The following is a 22,005-nucleotide window of genomic DNA, read 5'->3' as shown; positions in this document are numbered from 1 at the left end:
CTGAGGCGGGAGAATTGCTTGAACCTGGGAGGCGGAGGTTGCAGTGAGCCTAGATTGTGCCACCGCTCTCCAGCCTGGGGACAAGAGCCAGACCCTGTCTCAAAAAAAAAAAAAACCCGGGTTTGGTGGGTCACATCTGTAATCCCAGCACTTTGGAAGACTGAGGGAGACAGATCACCTGAGGTCAGGAGTTTGAGACCAGCCTGGCCAGCATGGCGAAACCCTATCTCTACTAAAAATACAAAAATTAGCCAGGCCTGGTGGCAGGCACCTGTAATCCCAGCTACTCCAGAGGCTAAGGCTGGAGAATTGCTTGAATCTGGGAGGCAGAGGCTGCAGTGAGCCAAGATCGTGCCATTGCACTCCAGCCTGGGCAACAAGGGCAAAACTCCATCTAAAAAAAAAAAAAATTGAGGCAAAAGTGGGGATGGTCAAGAGGATGAACCAGCATGAACTCCTATGGAGAGTTTTGTGCCTGTACATCACCTTGTGCCACCTTTTAATGTTGACACTGGATTATATCCATGCAGTGCCCTGGAGCTTAGGGGAACTGTGGGCTCACCTCCTTGGCATTCAAGCCAGGGAGCGGAGGCCCCAGAGATGCTGCTAGAAGCAGACACAGGGAGCTGCAGCTGCAGCATCAGCCCCTGTGGGCCTGGTCAGCTCAATTTGTGCTGAGTCATGCCCGCTGTTCGCCCGCTGTCCCCCCCCCCGCCCCCCAGTCATGCTTGCACACATCTGACTCAGCAGCTGCCTTCCTCTTTCACGTCATTGCATCGGGCGCGTGTTGGTCATGTGTTTCTAAATTAAGTCCTGTTGTGTGGGAAAAAGGCCATCAGCTGGGGGCATTTGGACATCTTTAGTGGAGAATGTTCTCTAGGACATCTGGGTCAAGGCCCTGTGACTGCATTGATATTAGGGGTGCAGGCATCATTGTAGTCTTACCTTCCTGTAGCAGCATTCTGATCACACCACCCCCTTGCCCTGTCCTCACCAGCTTCCCCGGGGCCAAACACCTTAGACTGGCGTACAGACCCCTAGGCCTTTACACACTCATCTGGGTGTCTCCTTTAAAAGTTTATCTTGGCCGAGTGTGGTGACTCATACCTGTTATCCCAGCTTTTTGGGAGGCCAAGGTGGGAGGATTGCTTGAGCCTAGGAGTTTGAGACCAGCCTGGGCAACTTAGTGAGACCCCATCTCTACAAAAAATTTTTAAAAATCAGCTGGTATGGTGGTGCATGCCTATGGTCCCGGCTACTCAAGAGGCTGAAGCAGGAGGATTGCTTGAGCCCCGGAGTTGGAGGCTGCAGTAAGCTGTGATCACACCACTGCACTCTAGCCTTGGTGACTCCAGCCTGTTCAGTGAATGAATGAATGCTTATCTCTTACTTGCCATCTATGCATCCCCACATATAAACACATCCCATTGCACCACACTTGAGTTACCCCAGACCCCGAGTTTCCCGTGTGCTAGGCTCTGGTGCACGCTTCCTCTGTTGGTAACTTCACTCATCCCCCTAATCTGACCGGTGGACCCTGATCATTCATCACAATCCAGCCCGGATGTTGGCCTCTGGGCGCCCCTTCCTTGACTGTTTCAGACTGTCAGGCCTGCTTTTTCCTTCCAGCTCTATTTCCCCTGCCCTTGGCCTCCCCATGCAGCCATGACTGCTGGGATAGGTCTGCCCTTTCTCATAGCAGGAGAGCACCTTGGGGCAAGGTTGGCGTGTCCGCTCCTGCCTGAACCCGCACAGTTCCCGGCATGCAACAGGTGCTCCTCAGCTATTTGCTGCATGCGTGGACGTAAGAGTGACAGAGGCATGTCCTTCGACATGACATTTTTGTACCTGAACATTGTCTAGAGGTTCTTCCAGACTGTAGGCTCTGTGGAATTAGGAGCCTGCCTGCCTCGCTCTCCTTGGCATCCTTAGTGCTTTGGGCCCCACGGGCCAGCGGAGCCCTGGTGCGGCTTCCAGGCCTGCTTTGGTGGAAGTGCTCTGTGCCTTTAGCCACACAGAGCAGTAACTTGCAAGGCTTTCGGAGCACATCTCCAGCACATCTAAGAATCAGGAAGCAACTCAGTTTCTGGAATGGATTTCACAAAGTCTGTGAATAAGAGGGCCCCACAGGCCCTACTCAACAGCCTTCTTTCGTTTATTATTATTATTTTTTTAAATACAGAAGATGCTAGTCTTCAAAGAACCTCTTTACTCTTTTACTCTTTTTCTTTTTTTTTTTGAGATAGTCTCATTCTATTGCCCAGGCTGGAGTGCAATGGCATGATCTTGGCTCACTGCAACCTTCCCCTCCTAGGTGCAAGTGATTCTCCTGTCTCAGCCTCCAGAGTAGCTAGAATTACAGGGGTGTGCCACCACACTTGGCTAATTTTTGTATTTTTAGTAGAGACTGGGTTTCACCAATGTTGGCCAGGCTGGTCTCGAGCTCCTGACCTCAAGTGATCCACCCGCCTCGGCCTCCAAAAGTGTTGGGATTACAGGCTCTAGCCACTGCACCTGGCCCTCTTTACTCTTATTGTTGTTATCATATAGTGATGGAGTCTTGCTCTGTTGCCCTGGCTGGAGTTCAGTGGTGCTAACTGCAGCCTCAACCTGCAGGGCTCAAATGATTCTCCTGCCTTAGCCACCCAAGTAGCTGGGACTACAGACCTGAGCCAATGCTCCCTGCCTCTTTACTCATATTTTATTTTTTATTTATTTATTTATTTATTTTTTGAGACGGAGTCTCGCTCTGTCACCTGGGCTGGAGTGCAGTGGCCGGATCTCAGCTCACTGCAAGCTCCGCCTCCCGGGTTTATGCCATTCTCCTGCCTCAGCCTCCGGAGTAGCTGGGACTACAGGCGCCCGCCACCTCGCCCGGCTAGTTTTTTTTTTGTATTTTTTAGTAGAGACGGGGTTTCGCCATGTTGGCCAGGCTGGTCTCAAACTCCTGACCTCACGTGATCCACCCATCTCAGCCTCACAAAGTGCTGGGATTACAGGCTTGAGCCACCGCGCCCGGCCTATTTATTTATTTATTAAGATGGAGTCTCACTGTGTTGCCCAAGCTGGAGTGCGATGGTGTCATCTTGGCTCACTGCAACCTCTGCCTCCTGGATTCAAGTGATTCTCCTGCCTCAGCCTCCCAAGTACCTGGGATTACAGGCACGTGCCACCATGCCTGGCTAGTTATTTTTGTATTTTTAGTAGAGATGGCTTTTCACCGTGTTAGCCAGGATGGTCTCGATCTCCTGACCTCCCTCGTGATCCGCCCGTCTCAGCTTCCCAAAGTGCTGGGATTACAGGCATGAGCTGCTGTGCCTGGCTTACTCTTATCTTAGATATCACGCTAACAAACAGCCGATTTCCCAGTTTATGCAGATTAAAAGCAGCCAATTACAAGTGGGTGAGAGACTTTTGAAAAAACGTAGGCACTCTCATGGCTGGGCACGGTGGCTCACACCTGTAATCCCAGCACTTTCGGAGGTCGAGGTGGGTGGATCACGAAGTCAGGAGATTGAGACCATCCTGGCTAACACGGTGAAAAGCCATCTCTACTAAAAATACAAAAAATTAGCCAGGCGCAGTGGCGGGTGGCTGTAGTCCCAGCTACTCGGGACGCTGAGGCAGAATGGTGTGCACTTGGGAGGCGGAGCTTGCAGTCAGCCGAGGTCTCGCCACTGCACTCCAGCCTGGGCAACAGAGAGAGACTCTGTCTCAAAAAAAAGAAAAGAAAGAAAGAAAAAGCATAGGCAGTCTCATAATGGTGAGAGTCATCCTGCCTCAAGAAAAGACAAACACCATCAACAAAAAAGATGCAGGGGCTGAGTGTGCTGGCTCACACCTGGAATCCCAGGACTTTGGGAGGCCAAGGTGGGAGGATTGCTTGAGCCGAGGAGTTTGAGACCAGCCTGGGCAACCAAGCGAGACCCCATCTCTGCAGAAACAAAAGTTGTTTTAAAAAATTTGCTGGGTGAGGTGTTGCATACCTGTACTGTGAGCTACTTGGGAGGCTGAGGTGGCAGAATGGCTTGAGGCCAGGAGTATGAGGGTGCAGTGAACTATGATTATGCTACTGCTCTCCACCCTGTGTGACAGAGTGAGACCGTGTCTCTTAAAACAAGCAAACCAAAAAGATGCAGGAACCTAAGATCCTACAGCCTGGGTTCCCTCTGGGTGCAAGCAACCTCTCCTGCCTCTTTAGGCCCTGAGTATGTTGTACAATGACACGATGGCTGAGTAGACTACAAAAGGAACCCTGCAGGGACTCGAGACAGCACGGACATGGTTCACATATTCCGGAAGTATTTCTCTAGCTGTGTAGAATTTTAGAGCTGAGGATGATCCTTGGTGACTAGCTCCATATTGCTTTATGGAGAAGAAACCTGAGGCCCGGGAGGTCAAGTAACCTGCCCAGATTCCCACAACCAGAGCCTGCGGCATCTAGACTGCTCAGTCAGTGCAGAGCTCCAGTAACTAGGTGCACTTCAGTTATCCGGAGTAGGCGCTAATAACTTATTTCCTGTCAGAGGCCAGGTAATAAATATTTTTTAGGCTTTGCATGCCAAGAAGTAAAATCTAGGATATTATATATAACAAGAGAGGCAACAAGTGTCCACATTTTTTGTTGATGAAATTCAAATAAGGCTGGTTGCAGTGGTTCACACCTGTAATCCCAGCACTTTGGGAGGCCAAGGTGGGAGAATTGCTTGAGCCCAGGTGTTTGAGGCCAGCCTGGGCAACTTAGACCCTGTCTCTGTATTTTGAAATACATATTTTTTAAAAGAAATTCAAGTAATAACTAATAACAGTTGAGTGTAAGTTTTTAATACAGGTTTGTTAATAAGAAGAATGGAATGATTTTTGTAGGGATAACAGTTTTGGGCCAGGTGCCAATGGCCCACACCTCTAATCCCAGCACTCTTGGAGGCTGAGGTGGGAGGATCGCTTGAATCCAGGAGTTTGAGACCAGCCTGGGCAACATGGCTAAACCCTGTCTCTACAAAAAAATACTAAAAAATTAGCCGGGCATGGTAGGTGGTATGCACTTGTAGTCCCAACTACTGTGGAGACTGAGGTGGGAGGATCACTTGAGCCCAGAAAGTTGAGGCTGGAGTGAGCTGCGATTGTGCCACTGCACTGCAGTCTGGGTGACAAAGCAAGACCCAGTCTCAAAAAAACAAAAAACGGAAAACAATTTTGTTTCATTGGGGTTCTCAGTTAGTGTTCCCAAACATCAAAATCTGTTGCAAATACCCACCTGTCAGTGCTTATCTGTAATGAGATTGTATAGGTGACATCTTTGAAAATAGCTTGTCACTCAAATAGGTACTGCCAAGTTATATTAGGGAGCATACATTTTGATGGAGCGTATTCATCATTGGAAGACAGCATTCATAGAATTTTTTTTTTTAGATTCCCCTGTTGATATTTGCCTTTTGGCATTATTGCATTGCAGATCAGCCACTTCCAATTGAAGGTTAGATGAGAGCTGCTCAATTGTACAGTTAAATGGATTTTAAATATAGGAATTTCCTATATACTTAGATCAAGATCTGAAGAATGCTGCTAGGGCTAGAACTGTGGTTTGAGCTCAAAAAAATGTGCAAAGTTTTCTCACTTGTTTTAACCTTGACAGTCTAGGAATTATATGACGCAGATTGACATTACTTGTGATTAATACAAGGTTAATTTCATTGAAATGACTTTACCACAATATAAATTTTGCATATAACTGCTGTTTTGCCTTATAATTTTAGATTGACCTCATTAAGAAACATCAAGTCTGCAGCAAAAGCTAATTTCCAAAGTCATTTAGTATTTGGTAATAGTGGTTGAGGGCAGTTCTTTCTTTTTTCTTTTTCTTTTTTTTTTTTTGAGATGGAGTCTCGCTGTGTCGCCCAGGCTGGAGTGCAGTGGTGTGATCTTAGCTCATTACAACCTCTGCCTCCCAGTTTCAAGTGATTCTCCTGCCTCAGCCTCCCGAGTAGCTGGGACTACAGGCACGTGGCACCACACCCAGCTGATTTTTTGTATTTTTAGTAGAGATGGAGTTTCACCGTGTTAGCCAGGATTGTCTTGATCTCCTCACCTTGTGATCTGCCCGCGTTGGCCTCCCAAAGTGCTGGGATTATAGCACCGTGCCCAGCCCTTTTCTTTTTTTTAAAGACTAAGAGGGCAGTACTTTTCAGTTATTCTTGTTCAGAGAAGTTTTAGTATTCACTCTGAGCTCAAAAGAGTCACACCAGACTTTACCACTGCTAAGCTGCTGAACTGCTGTATGGTAGAACAGTTAGGATATTCAGCTTCTATTTTTGACAAAAATCCTTAAGACCAACTTAGGTTAAGTCTGTGAGAGCAGATACTGTTGACATTCCCTTGTTTGATCACATATAATAGATTCAAATTTTTTGCATGGTATCTGCTGGTGAATAGTATAGTGAACAACCATAGGCTCCAACTAAGTCTTTTTCTGCCCCCCACATTCATTGTAACACATCTTAGTGGATTCCAGTTCAGATGGTACTAAACTTTTCTCAACTTCTTTGAAAATGCTCTTATTTTTAGTTGTTTCATGCTAATTCTTCAAACTTGGCATTGACTCCCCAAGTAAATAACAACTGAAAAGTATTGGTAATGTCTTTCGATTCATCAAGAGCCAAGGAATTGCATTCTTAAACCCTCCTAGTGGCTTTCCTCTGCTTCCAAGATACGAGCGAATGCTATAGAAATTGCAGGGAAGTCCAAAGGGCTGTGCTTCTCCTGTGGCTCAGTCTTATTTCATACCTGCGACATCTTTTAAGGGAAATTTGCAAGAGGGAGAATTATCAACTTAAAAAAAAATAGCCAAGGAAACCTTGACTCTTCAAGGAAGCAAGGAAACCTACTCTCCTTGGAAGTGGTATCAGAGGAGGCCCAGTGCAAGTCAGGACTTCACCACCACGGGGCGGAACCAGGGAGCCCCACCCCATGTGTCAGTTCAGACCATCTGGGGAGCAGTAATGAAGTACTCTTCCCTCTCCAAGCTAGGGTTTGTCAGCGGAGGCCCAGGAGGGAGACTGAATCTTGCCTGACAGCAATGAATTGATACCTTCCTTCCCTATCAGCAGAGTGACAGAGAATATTTAATAAAATCAAAAGAGGCTGGGTGCAATGGCTCATGCCTGTAATCCCAACACTTTGGGAGGCCAAGCTGGGTGGATCACTTGAGGCCGGGAGTTTGAGACCAGCCCCGGCAACATATTGAGACCTTGTCTCTACTAAAAATACAAAAAAAAAAAAAAAAAAAAAAAAATTAGCCAGGTGTGGTGCCATGCGCCTGTAATCACAGCTACTCTGGTGGCTGAGGCACGAGAATCACTTGAACCTGGGAGGCGGAGGTTGCAATGAGCTGAGATCACACAATTGCACTCCAACATGGGCAATAGAGACTCTTGTCTCAAAAATAAAATAAAATTGAAATAAAATAGCCTTAAATAAGATTCAGGATCTTAAAGTACTCAGAATGCCCAGGATGCAATAAAATTCAATCACTATACCAAGAGCCACAGAACTCTGAACTTGAATGAGAAAAGATAGTCAACAGACACCAGCGTCAAGATGACACAGATGTTGGAATTAAACAACATATAAAGAAGAGTGAAACAGATGTCTTAGAACCAAAACATACAATAGCCAAAATAGGAAACTGAATGGATGACTCCGCAGCAAAATGGAGAAGACAGAAGAGAATCCGTGAACTTGAAGTTAGAGTAGTAGAAATTACCTAACCCGAACAAAAGAAACTAGACTAAAAACCAAAACAAAACAAATGAACAGAGCCTCAGGATTTTGTGGGACTAATAAAAGATCTAACTTTCGTGTCACCAAAGTCCCAGGAGAAGAAGAGAAAGAGAGTGAGGCTGAAAAGTTATTTAAAAAATAATGGTGGCCAGGCACAGTGACTCACTCCTATAATCCCAGCACTTTGGGAGACCGAGGCGGGCAGAATCCCAGGAGTTCAATACCAGACTGGGCAATGTGGCAAGACCCTGTCTCTACTAAAAATACAAAAATTAGCCAGGTGTGGTGAGGCACACCTGTAGTCCCACCTACTCGGGAGGCTGAGGCAGGAGGATCCCTTGAGCCCAGGAAGTTGAGGCTGCAGTGAACCGTGATTGTACCACTACACCTCCAGCCTGGGTGATAGAGCGAGACCTTGTCTCCTTAAAAAAAAAAAAAAAAAATGAAAAGTTGCTGTATTTTGTAAAAGACATAAATCTACAGATTCAAGAAACAACCTCACAGAAGGTAAACACAAATCTGCACCAACATCTCAGTGTGGATAATAAACTTCCTGGGCACTCTGGCTATGGAGCAATCCGTTTGAGTCACTCTTTTTTTTTTTTTTTTGAGATGGAGTCTCACTCTGTCCACCAGGCTGGAGTGCAGTGGCGCGATCTCGGCTCACTGCAAGCTCCGCCTCCTGGGTTCACGCCATTCTCCTGCCTCAGCCTCCCTAGTAGCTGGGACTACAGGCGCCCGCCACCGTGCCCAGCTAATTTTTTTTTGTATTTTTAGTAGAGACAGGGTTTCACCGTGGTCTCGATCTCCTGACCTTGTGATCCGCCCACCTCGGCCTCCCAAAGTGCTGGGATTACAGGCGTGAGCCACCGTGCCCGGCCTTGAGTCACTCTTGGATACTGCTCTTTAATAGGTCGCCTTGGAGAGTGTAGTGTTCCCTGAGCACCTCTCAGTCTCTGGGGGTTGTGCTGTCAGGCAACAGTAGGGTATGGTTCCATGAGGGTTTTCCCTCATCTTGAAGCCACTAAACCTTGGCAGAGGGGTTTGTGAACCCAAATGACCCCGTTCCCCCTGCAGGCAGCAGGTGGATGCCAGAGCCTTGTCTAGGTGGCCATGACGTGACAGTGACAGTCAGCTAAAGGGCTGACTAAATTAGGTGGCCGTGACGTGACAGTGACAGTCAGCTAAAAGGCTGACAAAATTACATGTTTTATTTCTCTTTCCTTCCTTGTTACTGCTTTGATTGGGGTGTCTGACTCATGCCAGTATCAGTGCTGAGTTGGTTGCTCGATCTTGTTTACTGACCAGAAGTTGCAAACAGCAAATGCAAAACTGCAAACACTTCCTGGAAGACAACCTGTTCCAGTGTTGCAAACGGTTGGCCTCAGAGAGCCCTTGTGTTCTTATGTCATTCTCCCCTTTCAGAAGCTGGTGAGGCTCCCGCCAGTGCCCCCCAGCCTTTGTGCCCCCTGATTTGTTTGTTCATCTTGCTCGGTGGTGTGCGGGACTGGAGCTGTTGCCCTTGATTGCTACCTTGGCAGGAATCAGTCAGCTACTGAAATTGACAAGGAATCGTGGTCAAGCTATACATGAATAGTTTTTACCCTTCTCTGTCTGTATGTTGTATTTTATAATAATGAAAACTTATGTAGAGACCTAATTTATAATAAAAGATGAAGTCAGATCTGCTCTATTTAGAGTTGGGGAGATCTGTTTGGCTGGTATTTTGACATGTGCCTTTTTCTGTGCCTAATTTTTTTTTGAGACAGGATCTCACTCTGTTGCCTAGACTGGAGTGCAGTGATGTGATTATGGTTCACTGCAACCTCAACCTCCTGGGCTCAAGTGATCCTCCTACCTCAGCCTGCCACATAGCTGGGACTACAGGTGCGCACCATCACACCTGGCTAATTTTTGTATTTTGTGGTGGAACTGGGGTTTTGCCATGTTGCCCAGGTTAGTCTCGAACTGCTGAGTTCAAGCAGTCTGCTCGCCTTGGCCTCCCATAGTGCTGAGATTACAGGCATGAGCCATCGCACCCAGCTCTGTACCTAATTTTGCAGATGAGAACATCAAAGCCTTCTGTTGGTAAGGGGTGTGTCTGGGATCCCAGCCAGCTGGTGTGGCAAGAGCCTGGTCTAGTTCTTGTTTGCTGGTTGGACTGATACTGTCTTTGGCCACATGAGCTCTGCCTTGTCCCCTGTTCCTTTTGCTGAAAGTATAAAGAAGAAAGTCAGAGATTAAAGCCTCTTTCAGGGCAGAAGGCTCACGCAGGCTTCCAGAACCCCCTCGGAGTGCCTGTAGGGACTACCTGATCTGGAAGAGAGTTGTCAGTCAAGACATGCAGAGTTTTCCCATCAGAGTATTTGGTATAGCAGAGGTGGCTCCCAAACTGTGTCGGCGCACTGCAGCAAACTCACAAGTCTCATTCGCAAATGCGGCAGATGTTCAATTCTGTTGAACTCCATGCGAATTGCTAGCCTGGGACAGTTCACAGTTCCAGCGTGAGATCCTTGCTGCGTTCCTTCTTAGGATTTTACATCTTTGGGAAGCTGGGTTTGCAGTGGTTGTTCGGACCTAACTACTTTACACGTGAAACTGTTAGGCATTTTTTTTGGCCTATGGATACCGTGAAAAATTTGCTGAAATAGAGGGGCTCCACAAACGAAGGACATTTGGGATCTGTCCAGACAGGTACACTAGAAGCCCAACGTGTGTTTTATTTGTTTATTGATTGATTGGGACAGAGTCTTGCTCTGTTGCTCAGGCTGGCGTGCAAGTGGCATGATCTTGGCTCACTGCAACCTCTGCCTCCCGGGTTCAAGCGATTCTCCTGCCTCAGCCTCCCGAGTGACTGGAATTACAGGCACCCGCCACCATGCCTGGCTAATTTTTGTATTTTCAGTAGAGATGGGGTTTCACCATGTTGGCCAGGCTGACCTCAAACTCCTGACCTCAAGTGATGTGCCTGCCTCAGCCTCCCAAAGTGCTGGGATTATAGGTGTGAGCCACCGTGGCCAGCCCTACAGTGTGTTTTAAATCTTTGCACTTAGTGTTTTTGATTCCTGCACATTTTATGTTGCACGTATCATAATACGTTCACCTATTCCCTTCATTCCCTTGAGTAGTTATTGCGCACTGGATTCTGCGCCAAGGAAGTGTGTGCTGGGGAGGGGATGGTGGAGCTGAGGTCTGAAGACTGAGTACAAACTTCGAGAGGAGGAGCATCTCAGACACCTGTCAGGCTCTGGGGCAGGACCACAAAGGTGCGAGCTGGAGAGTGGCTCACGGTGGGGCTGGAGAGATGGTGGGTGTCTGTGTGTGCATCAAGGGGAAAATGGTTAAGTTTCTTAACCCAGGGGCTCATTTGTGGCCTCAGCCCCCAGGTACACTGCTTGGATCCTGGGATTCCTCCAAGCTTAACCTCCTTGAGAGGCTTTCCTTTCCCACCACATGCCAGACGCAGAGGTGCCTGAGATGCTGCTCTTCCCTCCAGGAGCTCACACCGAGTGAGAGAGAGACCCGTGTCCTAAGTAGAGGGTGGTGAGCACAGCCCGCTGGGATGCTGGGCCTATTCTCGTTTTGCCCCTCGGGTGAGGTGCTTACCCCTTGTAGCCTCATCTGTAGCTCAGGGCCTTGAATAAAGTGATGGCTGAGTCCTTCCTACCGCACCTGTCTTCTCTCAGAAGTAGTTTGATATTTCAGAGTCAAAGCTGCTGGGAACATTCTCGTTCTGTGGAACCTGCAGGCTGAGCGCTGGGAGCGCCCAGTGTGCTGGTCGGGGCTAAGGGGCACTCAGGGTCAAGCGCCACCCCTGTTGGCTGCAGGGAGTCAGTCACAGCCTCAAGGAGCAGCTCCTGTTCCTTTCTGTGGTGTTGCGCGTTAGTTTCCTTAGCTGCGTGAGACTGTGTGGTCCTGACTCTGAACTCAGGGAAGAGGCTGAATGAAGCTGGGAGTGCAGGTGTTAGAGACAGGCAGCGTGAAGAGGAGGGAATAGAGTCTGCCTCACAGACTATCCTGATGGAGTTGTAGTGTGGTTTTCAGATTATAAAGGCATTCCGTAGTCTGTAAGCCAGGCACTGCCAATCCAGGTACCTGAAAATCAGAAGGTTCTTGCCTTCTGATCACGTTTATTTATTCCACGAATCAACATAAATGCTCATATGCCAGTCTGTGAACTAAGCCAAGTCCCTGCCCTTGTAGGGCTGACCCTCTAGTCAGGGAGATAGCCAGTGGTGGGGTAATGTATAATATAATTTCAGGTAGGGATAAGCTCCGTTGAGGGGTCAGAGGGTAGGGATTGTGGCCAGGGGGCAGTTGTAGATTCTGTTCTCAGGCAAAGTCTCTCTGAGATGGTGACATCTGAGCAGAAATTTAAATGAGGGAATGAATTTTGCAAATAACGAGATGGCCATGTGCAAAGGCCCTGAAACAGAAGGAGACCGGCGTGACCTGCAAGGTGTGAAGAAGGGGAGCGTAGTAAGAAATGTGGGTGGTAGGAGACCAGGCGCTGTGGCTCACACCTGTAATCCTAGCACTTTGGGAGGCCGAGGTGGGCGGGTCATGAGGTCAGGAGATTGAGACCATCCTGGCTAACACGGCGAAACCCCTTCTCCACTAAAAAATAAAAAAAACTAGCCGAGCGTGGTGGCGGGTGCCTGTAGTCCCAGCTACTCCGGAGGCTGAGGCAGGAGAATGGCGTGAACTCGGGAGGCGGAGCTTGCGGTGAGCTGAGATCGTGCCCCTGCACTCCAGCCTGGGAGACAGCGCAGACTCCATCTCAAAAAAAAAAGAAATGTGGGTGGTGGGAGTGTGGCTTCCAAGGGCTAGGTAAGGACTTCAGGGCTTTGTTGTTTTTGAGATGGAGTCTCACTCTGTCACCCAGGCTGGAGGAGTGGCATGATCGCGGCTCATTACAACCTTCGCCTCCCAGGTTCAAGCAATTCTCCTGCCTCAGCCTCCCCAAGTAGCTGGGACTGCAGGCACACGCCACCACGCCTGGCTAGTTTCTGTATTTTTAGTAGACAGTTTCGCTGTGTTGGCCAGGCTAGTCTTGAACACCTGACCTCGTAATCTGTCCGTCTCGGCCTCCCAAAGTGCTGGGATTACAGGCGTGAGCCACTGTGCCCGGCCACTTTAGGTTTTTGTATGAAGTATGATATGAAGACATTTCAGGGTTTTTGTTGTTGTTGTTGTTTTTTGAGGTGGAGTCTCACTCTGTTCCCCCAGGCTGGAGTCTGGAGTGCAGTGGTGTGATCTTGGCTCACTGCAACCTCCGCTTCCCGGGTTCAAGTGATTCTGCAGCCTCAGCCTCCTGAGTAGCTGGGATTACAGGCGCACACCACTGCATCCGGCTAATTTTTGTATTTTTAATAGAGACGGGGTTTCACCATGTTGGCCAGGCTGGTCTCAAACTCCTGACCTCAGGTGATCTGCTTGCCCTGCCTCCCAAAGTGCTAGGATTACAGGCATGAGCCACCACGCCCGGCCCATCGCAGGGTTTTGATCAGGGAGGGGACATGACCTGATTGACTCTTTTTTTTTTTTGAGACAGAATCTCGCTCTGTCACCCAGGCTGGAGTGCAGTGGCGTGATCTTGGCTCACTGCAAGCTCCGCCTTCTGGATTCACACCATTCTCCCGCCTCAGCCTCCCTCCTCTGTGGCTGGGACGCCTCCTGTAGCTGGGACTACATGCGTCTGCCACCATGCCTGGCTAATTTTTTGTATTTTTTTTTAAGTAGAGATGGGATCTCACTGTGTTAGCCAGGATGGTCTCCATCTCCTGACCTCGTGATCCGCCCACCTCAGCCTCCCAAAGTGCTGGGGTTATAGGCGTGGGCCACTGTGCCTGGCCGACCTGACTTCCTTTGTAAAGCATCCCCCGGTCGCTGTGTGGGGAATGGCACGTCCGTCAGGAGTCTCTTGCGGTGATTACATGGGTGCAGATGTGCGTTAACCTCACTCCCAGCGTCGTCGATTTATTAGTAGAAACTGCCATGAGTTATGCAGTCGGCTTGAGTCTGTGTCGAGAAGGACTTCGCTTCATGGGCATTAGATCTCTTCTGGAAAATGAGGGGACCGGTCACTTGGGGAATTAGAAGGGAGGAGGGTGAGGGACAGGCAGCACAAGTTTCTTGGCTGCTGCCTTGTGATAAATAACAGCTAGACAGCTGGGGGTGTTCCTCTGTCACCATGGCACTCCCAACTGGTTCCAGTCAGGCCCTGAGTGTCTGCTGCCTCCTGATTCTGCAGGACAAGTCCTTCCAGAATCTGTTGAAGCAGATCCTAAATGCCTCTCTGTCTGGTTCTATGAAAATGTGACAGGTGGCTCATAAGCTTGACAGAGATCCTGATATGACTAGCATTAAGTAAATATTAAATATGTTTATAAGATTAAATATAAATGATTTTCTCTGGGAACAACAGAATTCACTTTGTCCTTTAATGTCGTATCAAAAAAGCTGGCCAGGTGCGGTGGCTGATGCCTGTCTTCCCAGCACTTTGGGAGGCCGAGGCAGGCGGATCACGAGGTCAGGAGTTTGAGATCAGCCTGGCCAACATGGTGAAACTCTGTCTCTGCTAAAAATACAAAAATTAGCCGGGTGCAATGGCGTGTGCCTGTAGTCCCAGCTGCTCAGGAGGCTGAGGCAGGAGAATCGCTTGAACCCGGGAGGTGGAGGTTGCAGTGTGCTGAGATCGCATCACTGCACTCCAGCCTGGGTGACTGAGCGAGGCTCCGATCCCCCCCGCCAAAAAAAAAAGTCATATCAAAAAAGCCAAACTGAGGCCAGGCACAGTGGCTCACGCCTGTAATCCCAGCACTTTGGGAGGCCGAGGTGGGTGGATGACCTGAGGTCAGGAGTTCGAGACCAGCCTGGCGGACATAGTGAAACCCCATCTCTACTAAAATTACAAAATCAGCCAGGAGTGTTGGCAGGCACCTGTAGTCCCAGGTACTCTGGAGGCTGAGGCAAGAGAATCGCTTGAATCCGGGAGGCGGAGGTTGCTGTGAGTTGAGATGGTGCCATTGCACTCCAGCCAGGGCGAGAGAGAGAGACTGTATCTCAAAAAAATAAAATAAAAAAGAAAGAAAAAAGCTAAATTGAGACGAACTCGAACGATTGGAAAAGCATCTCAGATTAGTGAGAAAGCAAAGACTTAAGCTCTGAATGGTCTGTTCCCAGCAGGTTGTGTAGGGGTAGACCGATGCCCACAACCCTCGGATGCCCTAGCTTCCCAGACCAGCCCTGTGGTTTCCTGGTGACAGTGACAGCCATTGGCAGTCAGCTAGAACATGGTCTCTCATTGCCTAATTGCTGACACATGACTCAGGCTTTCCTGATTGAGTCTGGGTGCTCTGCTGGTGGTGAAAGAAACCCAGTCGGTCATCTCCGTGATTGCAAAATGGAATGATGTGAACTTCAGGGCTGAACCCAGCCTCCTCGGTAAGCAGCCGAAGCTGCTGTTTCAGGGACTCCCGCTTGGACCTTTGTTGACTCATGTCAGATCTGCCTATCAGGTGTCGGTGGTGGAAGGACCCGTTGGGCATCTTTCGAGGGAACTAGGCTGGTGACATGGGGGTTCCCCAAGCCCGCCTCTGATTCAGTGATTCACCAAGACTTACAGAACTCAGAAAAGCTTTTTGCCTGTGATAACAGTTTATTACAGCAAAATGATGCAAATTAAAATCAGCAAAGGTCAAAGGCACATAGGGCAGAGTCCAGGAGAGGCCAGGCGTGAGTGTCCAGGTGGTCACACACGAATTTCCATCATTGCTGGTCACACTTAATTCTCCCAGCAACGATGTGTGAGAGCACCTGTGAAGAACTGACACCCAGGGAAGGTCACCCAAGCCAAGGTTTCCGGGGTTTTTATTGGTGGGTCAGTTGTGTAGGCGTGGAGCGTCTGGGTCTGAAGGCTTACCTATTCCATCTCCAGTACCCACAGACATCAGACCGATACAGCACGATTCGAAACCCCAGGCACAGGGCCTCACGCCTGTAATCCTAGTGCTTTGGGAGGCTGAGCCAGGGGAACCACTTGAGCCCAGGTGTTTGAGATCAGCCTGGGCAACATAGCGAGGCCCTGTCAGTAGAAAAAAAAAATTAAAAATGAATGCAGCGGCGCATGCCAGTAATCATAGAAGTTCTACTTGGAAGGCTGAGAGGATCACTTGAGCCCAGGAGTTTGAGGCTACAGTGAGCTGTGGTCGCACCACTGCACTCCATCCAGCCTGGGTAACAGAGCAAGACTCTGTGTCTTAAAAAAGACAAACAATGGCCGGGCGCGGTGGCTCAAGCCTGTAATCCCAGCACTTTGGGAGGCCGAGACGGGTGGATCACGAGGTCAGGAGATCGAGACCATCCTGGCTAACACGGTGAAACCCCGTCTCTACTAAAAATACAAAAACTAGCCGGGCGAGGTGGCGGGCGCCTGTAGTCCCAGCTACTCCGAAGGCTGAGGCAGGAGAATGGGGTAAAACCCGGGAGGCGGAGCTTGCAGTGAGCTGAGATCCGGCCACTGCACTCCAGTCAGGACGACAGAGCGAGACTCCGCCTCAAAAAAAAAAAAAAAAAAAAGACAAACAAAAAAAGACACCTTTTCCAGGCATAGGAAAGCAGGCATTCACCATACATCTCATTGTTAACAGGAACTATCTTCATAGCCCAAGGTCTTGGGAACACAGAGACACTCTTGCCAGGCAAGATAGTCCAAGGCTCGTGAATATCAGGAGCCACTCAAGGGCCAGGCCTGGAGACTTTTGGAGCACACAGGATTTAGGGCAACCCCAGCCAGCCACACAATTCGGGAAAGGGTTTGCTGCAAAGTGGTCCTGTCTCGCGTGGACTCCCTCCCGCCACCGTGCAGTGTCCTTGTGGGATTGGAGGAAGTTCCAGCGCACTGAGTCAGTGGTTGTCATTCTGTCTGTCTGCCAGGGACCCAGTCCCAGCTGCAGCCTTAGCTTGCACCCCAGGACCACGCTGGGCTGGTGCTGACACCACTGGGAGCTGTCTGTTGTGTCAGCCTCAGTCCAAGGCTGTGGCTGTCTTGGCAGGAACCTGGCTTAGTGAGCCGCTCCTCCTAACCAGTGCAGTGACCATTTTCTGCAGCCCCAGGGGCATGAGGCCCAGCGTTCAGGTGGGCACCCCAGCCAGCCTCAGGGCATCCTGCTCCCTGTGCTGACGTCTGCTGTTTCTGTCTCCTAACAGTTTCATGATCAACATGGGGGACTCCCACGTGGACACCAGCTCCGCGGTGGCCGAAGAAGTATCTCTTTTCAGCATGACGGACGTGATTCTGTTTTCAGTCATCGCAGGCCTCCTAACCTACTGGTTCCTCTTTAGAAAGAAAAAAGAAGAAGTCCCCGAGTTCACCAAAATTCAGACATTGTAAGTGCCACCTCTCAGCCTCCTCTCTCTGTCCCTCTTGTGTTACCATTCCGAGCAGTGTCCTGCATGCGGGCCTCAGGCTGAAAGAAGCAAGGTTCCTTGTAGCATTTTGGGGTGACTCTTGGGTTTTGCCTTCTCGCTAGATTGTGCTTCAGCTCTCCCTTAATCGTCTCCTATGTGGGGTTTATAAGGCCCTTTTCTATCTGCTGTTTATTTGACCTTCAGAGGAAGCATTCCGAAAATGACACCAGTTTTCAGATTAAGAACCGGGGGCTCAAGGGTGTTAATGGGCCTGCCAAGGTCATGAGCCAGCAATAGCAGCGCTAGAGCTGGAACCCTTTTCTCCCTTTTATTTATTTATTTATTTGGAGACATGGTCTCACTGTATTGCCCAGGCTACAGTGCAGTGGCGGTGGCATGATCAAGGTTCACTGCAATCTCCACCTCCCAGGCTCAGGCAATCTTCCCACCTCAGCCCCCCAAGTAGCGGGGACTAAAGGTGTGCATCACTGTGCCCAGCTAATTTTTTTTATTTTTTATTTTTTGAGGCAGAGTCTTGTTCTTTCATCCAGTCTGGAGTACAGTGGTGTGATCTCAGCTCACTGCAACCTCTGCCTCCTCAGTTCAAGCCATTCTCCTGCCTTAGCCTCCCGAGTAGCTGGGATTACAAGCATCTGCCACTGTGCCCAGCTAATTTTTTTTATTTTTTATTTTTTGAGGCAGAGTCTTGTTCTTTCATCCAGTCTGGAGTACAGTGGTGTGATCTCAGCTCACTGCAACCTCTGCCTCCCCGGGTTCAAGTGATTCTCTTGCCTCAGCCCCCTGAGTAACTGGGATTACAGGTGTGAGCCACCACGCGCAGTCAAGTTTTGTATTTTTTTTTATAGAGACAGGGATTCGCCGTGTTGCCCAGGCTGGTCTCGAACTCCTGGACTCAAGCGATCCACACACCTCGGTCTCCCAGAGTGTCGGGATTACAGGCACGAGCCATAGCACCCAACCCAGAATTGGCATTTTAAAGTCTTTTAAGGCTCTAGCCACCTGGAACGCTGTGTGCTAATGAGCACAAAATCTCTGGGCAGGCCTTATTTTGTTGCTCTTTTAAACTTTTCATGAAACTTCCTTTTAAGAATAAGTGAAAAAGATGGATATAAGTTAAAAGAAAATAAGTGAAAAAGATGGATATAAGTTAAAAGTGAAAAAGATGGAAATAAGTTAAAAGAAAAACGTTAAGGAAATAATAGTACAGATGGTATGTAGATAGGAAAAAATGATACCGAAGGTCTGCCTAAGTGACTGCGTCCCTGTGTCTCCAAGATTGATTTCCATAAGCCACACGGAAAAGTCATTCTCCAGACTTTAGGGTCCTGCAGCCAGAATCACTTCCTGTGGTTACGTTTGGCTGTGTTTAACACCAATCTCAGACTGCAGAGGCCCACGGCCAGGTTTGAGTGGGGACCTGCCAGGTCAGGTCTGGGCCGAGGGAACTCCAGGGGCACGGGCCTGCTGCATTCAGGGACTCCCTGGATTTGGCAAGGGGCAGGTCTTCAGGGGCAGGATTGGGAGCCATTCTCAGACCAGAACCCCTTTCATTCTGTCTGTCTGCAGGGGACCCAGTCCCAGTTGCATCCTTAGCTTGCACCCCAGGACCATCCTGGGCTGGTGCTGACACCAGTGGGGGCCGTCTGTCATGTCAGCTCCAGTCCAAGGCTGTGACTGTCTTGGGAGGAACAAGCCACATGGAAAAGTCATTCTCCAAGGCTGGGCATGGTGAAGCATGCAGCTCACATCAAATCCCAATTCCCTATTCCAAGCTGGGTATCAGCCTTCCCCGCCAGAATACTTACAGCCTTCACACAGTAAAGCAGATATTCATGCAACACAATTCTTATACCATGGACAGGAAATTAGTTTTACATCTTTAAAAACTGGGTTCAGGGCCAGGCTCAGTGGCTCACGTCTGTAATTCCAGCACTTTGGGAGGCCGAGGTGGGAGAAATCACCTGAGGTCAGGAGTTCGAGACCAGCTTGGCCAACATGGCGAAACCCCATCTCTACCAAAAATACAAAAACTAGCTGGGCATGGTGGTGCACACCTGTAATGCCAGCTACTAGGGAAGCTGAGGCAGGAGAATCGCTTGAACCCAGGAGGCAGAGGTTACAGTGAGCATAGAATGCACCATTGCACTCCAGCCTAGGAGACAGAGTCCATCTCAAAAAAACAAACAACAACAACAGAAAAACTGAGTTCAATCTTATCTCCATCATTGACTTCCTGAGCAAATATTTCCTAAGGTCCTACCTATGTGTCCCAGACACTATCTTAAGGCGTGTGGCCGCAGCTGTGAAGAAAATACATGAATGCTGTCTTCATCAAGCTTACGCCCTGGGCAAGACCTTAACCTCATTCTGCCTCAGTTTCCTCATCTGCTAAATGGAGGCAGTAGTCCCAGTCTCGTGGGGCTTTTGTCTTAAATGAGGAAGAGTTTGTAAACTCACCTAGCACTGTCCCTGAGGAATAGGAGCTGTATAGTGTTTGCATTGATTGTATTTTATGCCAGGCACTATGACGGGCACGATAAGGACCACAGAGCTGGCATTTACGTTAAGGAAGCTGGAAAATGAGGGTATTGCAACATACTTTTTTTTTTTTTTGAGACGGACTTCTGCTGTTGTCACCCAGGCTGCAGTGCAGTGGCTCAGTCTCGGCTCACTGCAACCTCCACCTCCTGGGTTCTCATGCCTCAGTCTCCCGAGTACCTGGGACTACAGGCACAAGTCACCACGCCCGGCTAATTTTTGTATTTTTAGTAGAGATGGGGTTCACCATGTTGGCCAGGCTGGTCTCAAACTCCCAACCTCAGGTGAGCCGCCTACCTCTGCCTCCCAAAGTGCTGGGATTATAGGCGTGAGCTACCGCACCAGGCCACGACATACTTTTTAGAAATGCCTTGTGGGCTGGGTGTGGTGGCTCAAGCCTGTAATCCCAGCACTTGGGGAGGCCAAGACGGGCGGATCACGAGGTCAGGAGATCAAGACCATCCTGGCAAACACGGTGAAACCCCGTCTCTACTAAAAAAATACAAAAAAACTAGCTGGGCGAGGTGGCGGGTGCCTGTAGTCCCAGCTATTCGGGAAGCTGAGGCAGGAGAATGGCGTGAACCCGGGAGGCGGAGCTTGCAGTGAGCTGAGATCCGGCCACTGCACTCCAGCCTGGGCGACAGAGCGAGACTCCGTCTCAAAAAAAAACAGAAATGCCTTGTGAACTGCTTTATCCTACATTGTCTAATCAGGGCCTCCTTGCAACAGCGCCATGCGTTAGGCAGCATGGGTTGCCTCATTTCTGCTCTCAGAGGGGTTATGGGATGTGCCCAGGGCCAGATGGCTGGGAGGTTGCAGGGCCAGGCTGGAGAGACAGGCTTTGCCAGCCCTAAGAGAGAAGGAATTCCCTCTGGTGTGGGGATTGGACTGTGTCCTGCAGGAGGGGTGTTGGGCAGGTTCTTAAAGGTAGAGCCACACCCTGATGCCGAAAGGACTTTAGAGCAGAGGGCCTGAGATAGGAAGGGCAGCTCAGCTGGAATCCAGCCCATCTTGTCCAGGGCTGGTACACGGTGCATTCCTGGTGTGGAATAGTACTTTCGATAAAAAAAAAAAAAAAAAAGCATAGTACTCAAGATAAAGAGACCAGGGTCCAGGACCCAGCTCCTGAACTGGCCCTTGTTCCCTCATCTGTAAAATGGAAGTTCTGTGCCCCCACCCTGAGTGAGGACGTGGGTGGGCCCTGGGAGCCTGCGGAGCTGCCACCAAGGGAGGCAACATTCCTCTCACTGCTCCTCTGTTCTCACGTCACCTCCCTGGCCTTAAGATGAACTTGAAGTAAAACCTGTAGACTGTGGGAGCTGTGGGGTCCCAGAGCACTTGTATTTTGTTGATTCTCACTGTTTCTCTTCGCCAGGATGCTGAAACTCTGTTCCCTCCACCTCATCATGATCTTCTAACCTTACGTGTGTGGAGGTCTGCAGTTCCCAGAGTCTTTTCTCTTTCCTCATTAAATCACATGGGATATCTGCTGTGGCCAGGGCTTTTACCTGTACGCTGTACAAGAGAAATATTTCTAGTACCATGGCTAAATTCTGGACCCTGAAGTTGGGTGACTGAGGTTGAGTCCTGACTCTCCCACATTAACCATCTGACATTGGCCAGGTGACTTAATCTTTCCAAGTCTGTGTCCCCAACTGTAAGCTGGAGGTAGTAATAGTACTTACCTCATAAGGCTGTGAAAACTGAGTTAATCAGTTGTAGAGCTCTTTGTTCAGTTGCTGGTGCGTAGTAGGCTCTCAGATGTTATCGATTGTTACTATTTATTTTTATTTTTTTGAGGCAGGGTCTCACTCTGTCATTCAGGCTGGAATACACTGGCATGATCTCGGCTCACTGCAACCTCCGCCTCCCAGGCTCAAGAGATCCTCCCACTTTGGCCTCCCAAGCAGCTGGGACTACAGGCGTGCACCACCACGCTTGGCTAATTTTTGTATTTTTTGTACAAATGGGCATTTGACCATGTTGCCCAGGCTGGTCTGCAACTCCCAGGCTCAAGCAATCTGCCTACCTCGGCCTCCCAAAGTGTTGGGATTACAGGTGTGAGCCACTGTGCCTGGCTGTGTGTTATTATGTTTAACCTTTTTATTAATATCATCTCCAATCTTACAAGAGCCCTTCCATGAAGTCATTAACAGCCCATTTGCAGATGAAGAAACCAAAGTGCCGGGGATTACCGAGTTTGCCCAAGGCCACCTAACTTCTAAGTCACAGCGGAGTTGGCTTTTGAATGAAGTC

At 49.3% G+C, this 22,005-nt stretch overlaps 1 protein-coding gene across 2 annotated transcripts in view; it reads left to right on the top strand.

Annotated features, from left to right (window-relative positions):
• POR (P450 (cytochrome) oxidoreductase) overlaps nucleotides 1-22,005 on the top strand; it is a 100,028-nt gene that overhangs the window by 40,871 nt on the left and 37,152 nt on the right. The window contains exon 2 of one of the 2 annotated variants that reach the window (XM_011930150.1): nucleotides 16,990-17,169. In XM_011930150.1, coding sequence (XP_011785540.1) covers nucleotides 16,994-17,169 — 176 coding nt within the window. In that variant the 5' untranslated portion in view covers nucleotides 16,990-16,993. Of the gene's footprint in view, nucleotides 1-16,988; nucleotides 17,170-22,005 lie in introns of those variants that run through there. The other variant, XM_011930158.1, reaches the window with a different exon arrangement.

The sequence above is a fragment of the Colobus angolensis genome, unplaced genomic scaffold, assembly GCF_000951035.1.
Source record: "Colobus angolensis palliatus isolate OR3802 unplaced genomic scaffold, Cang.pa_1.0 Scaffold120, whole genome shotgun sequence".
Lineage (NCBI taxonomy): Eukaryota > Metazoa > Chordata > Mammalia > Primates > Cercopithecidae > Colobus > Colobus angolensis.
The sequence above is the reverse complement of the archived record's forward strand: the minus strand, read 5'-3'. Positions and strand labels throughout refer to the sequence as shown.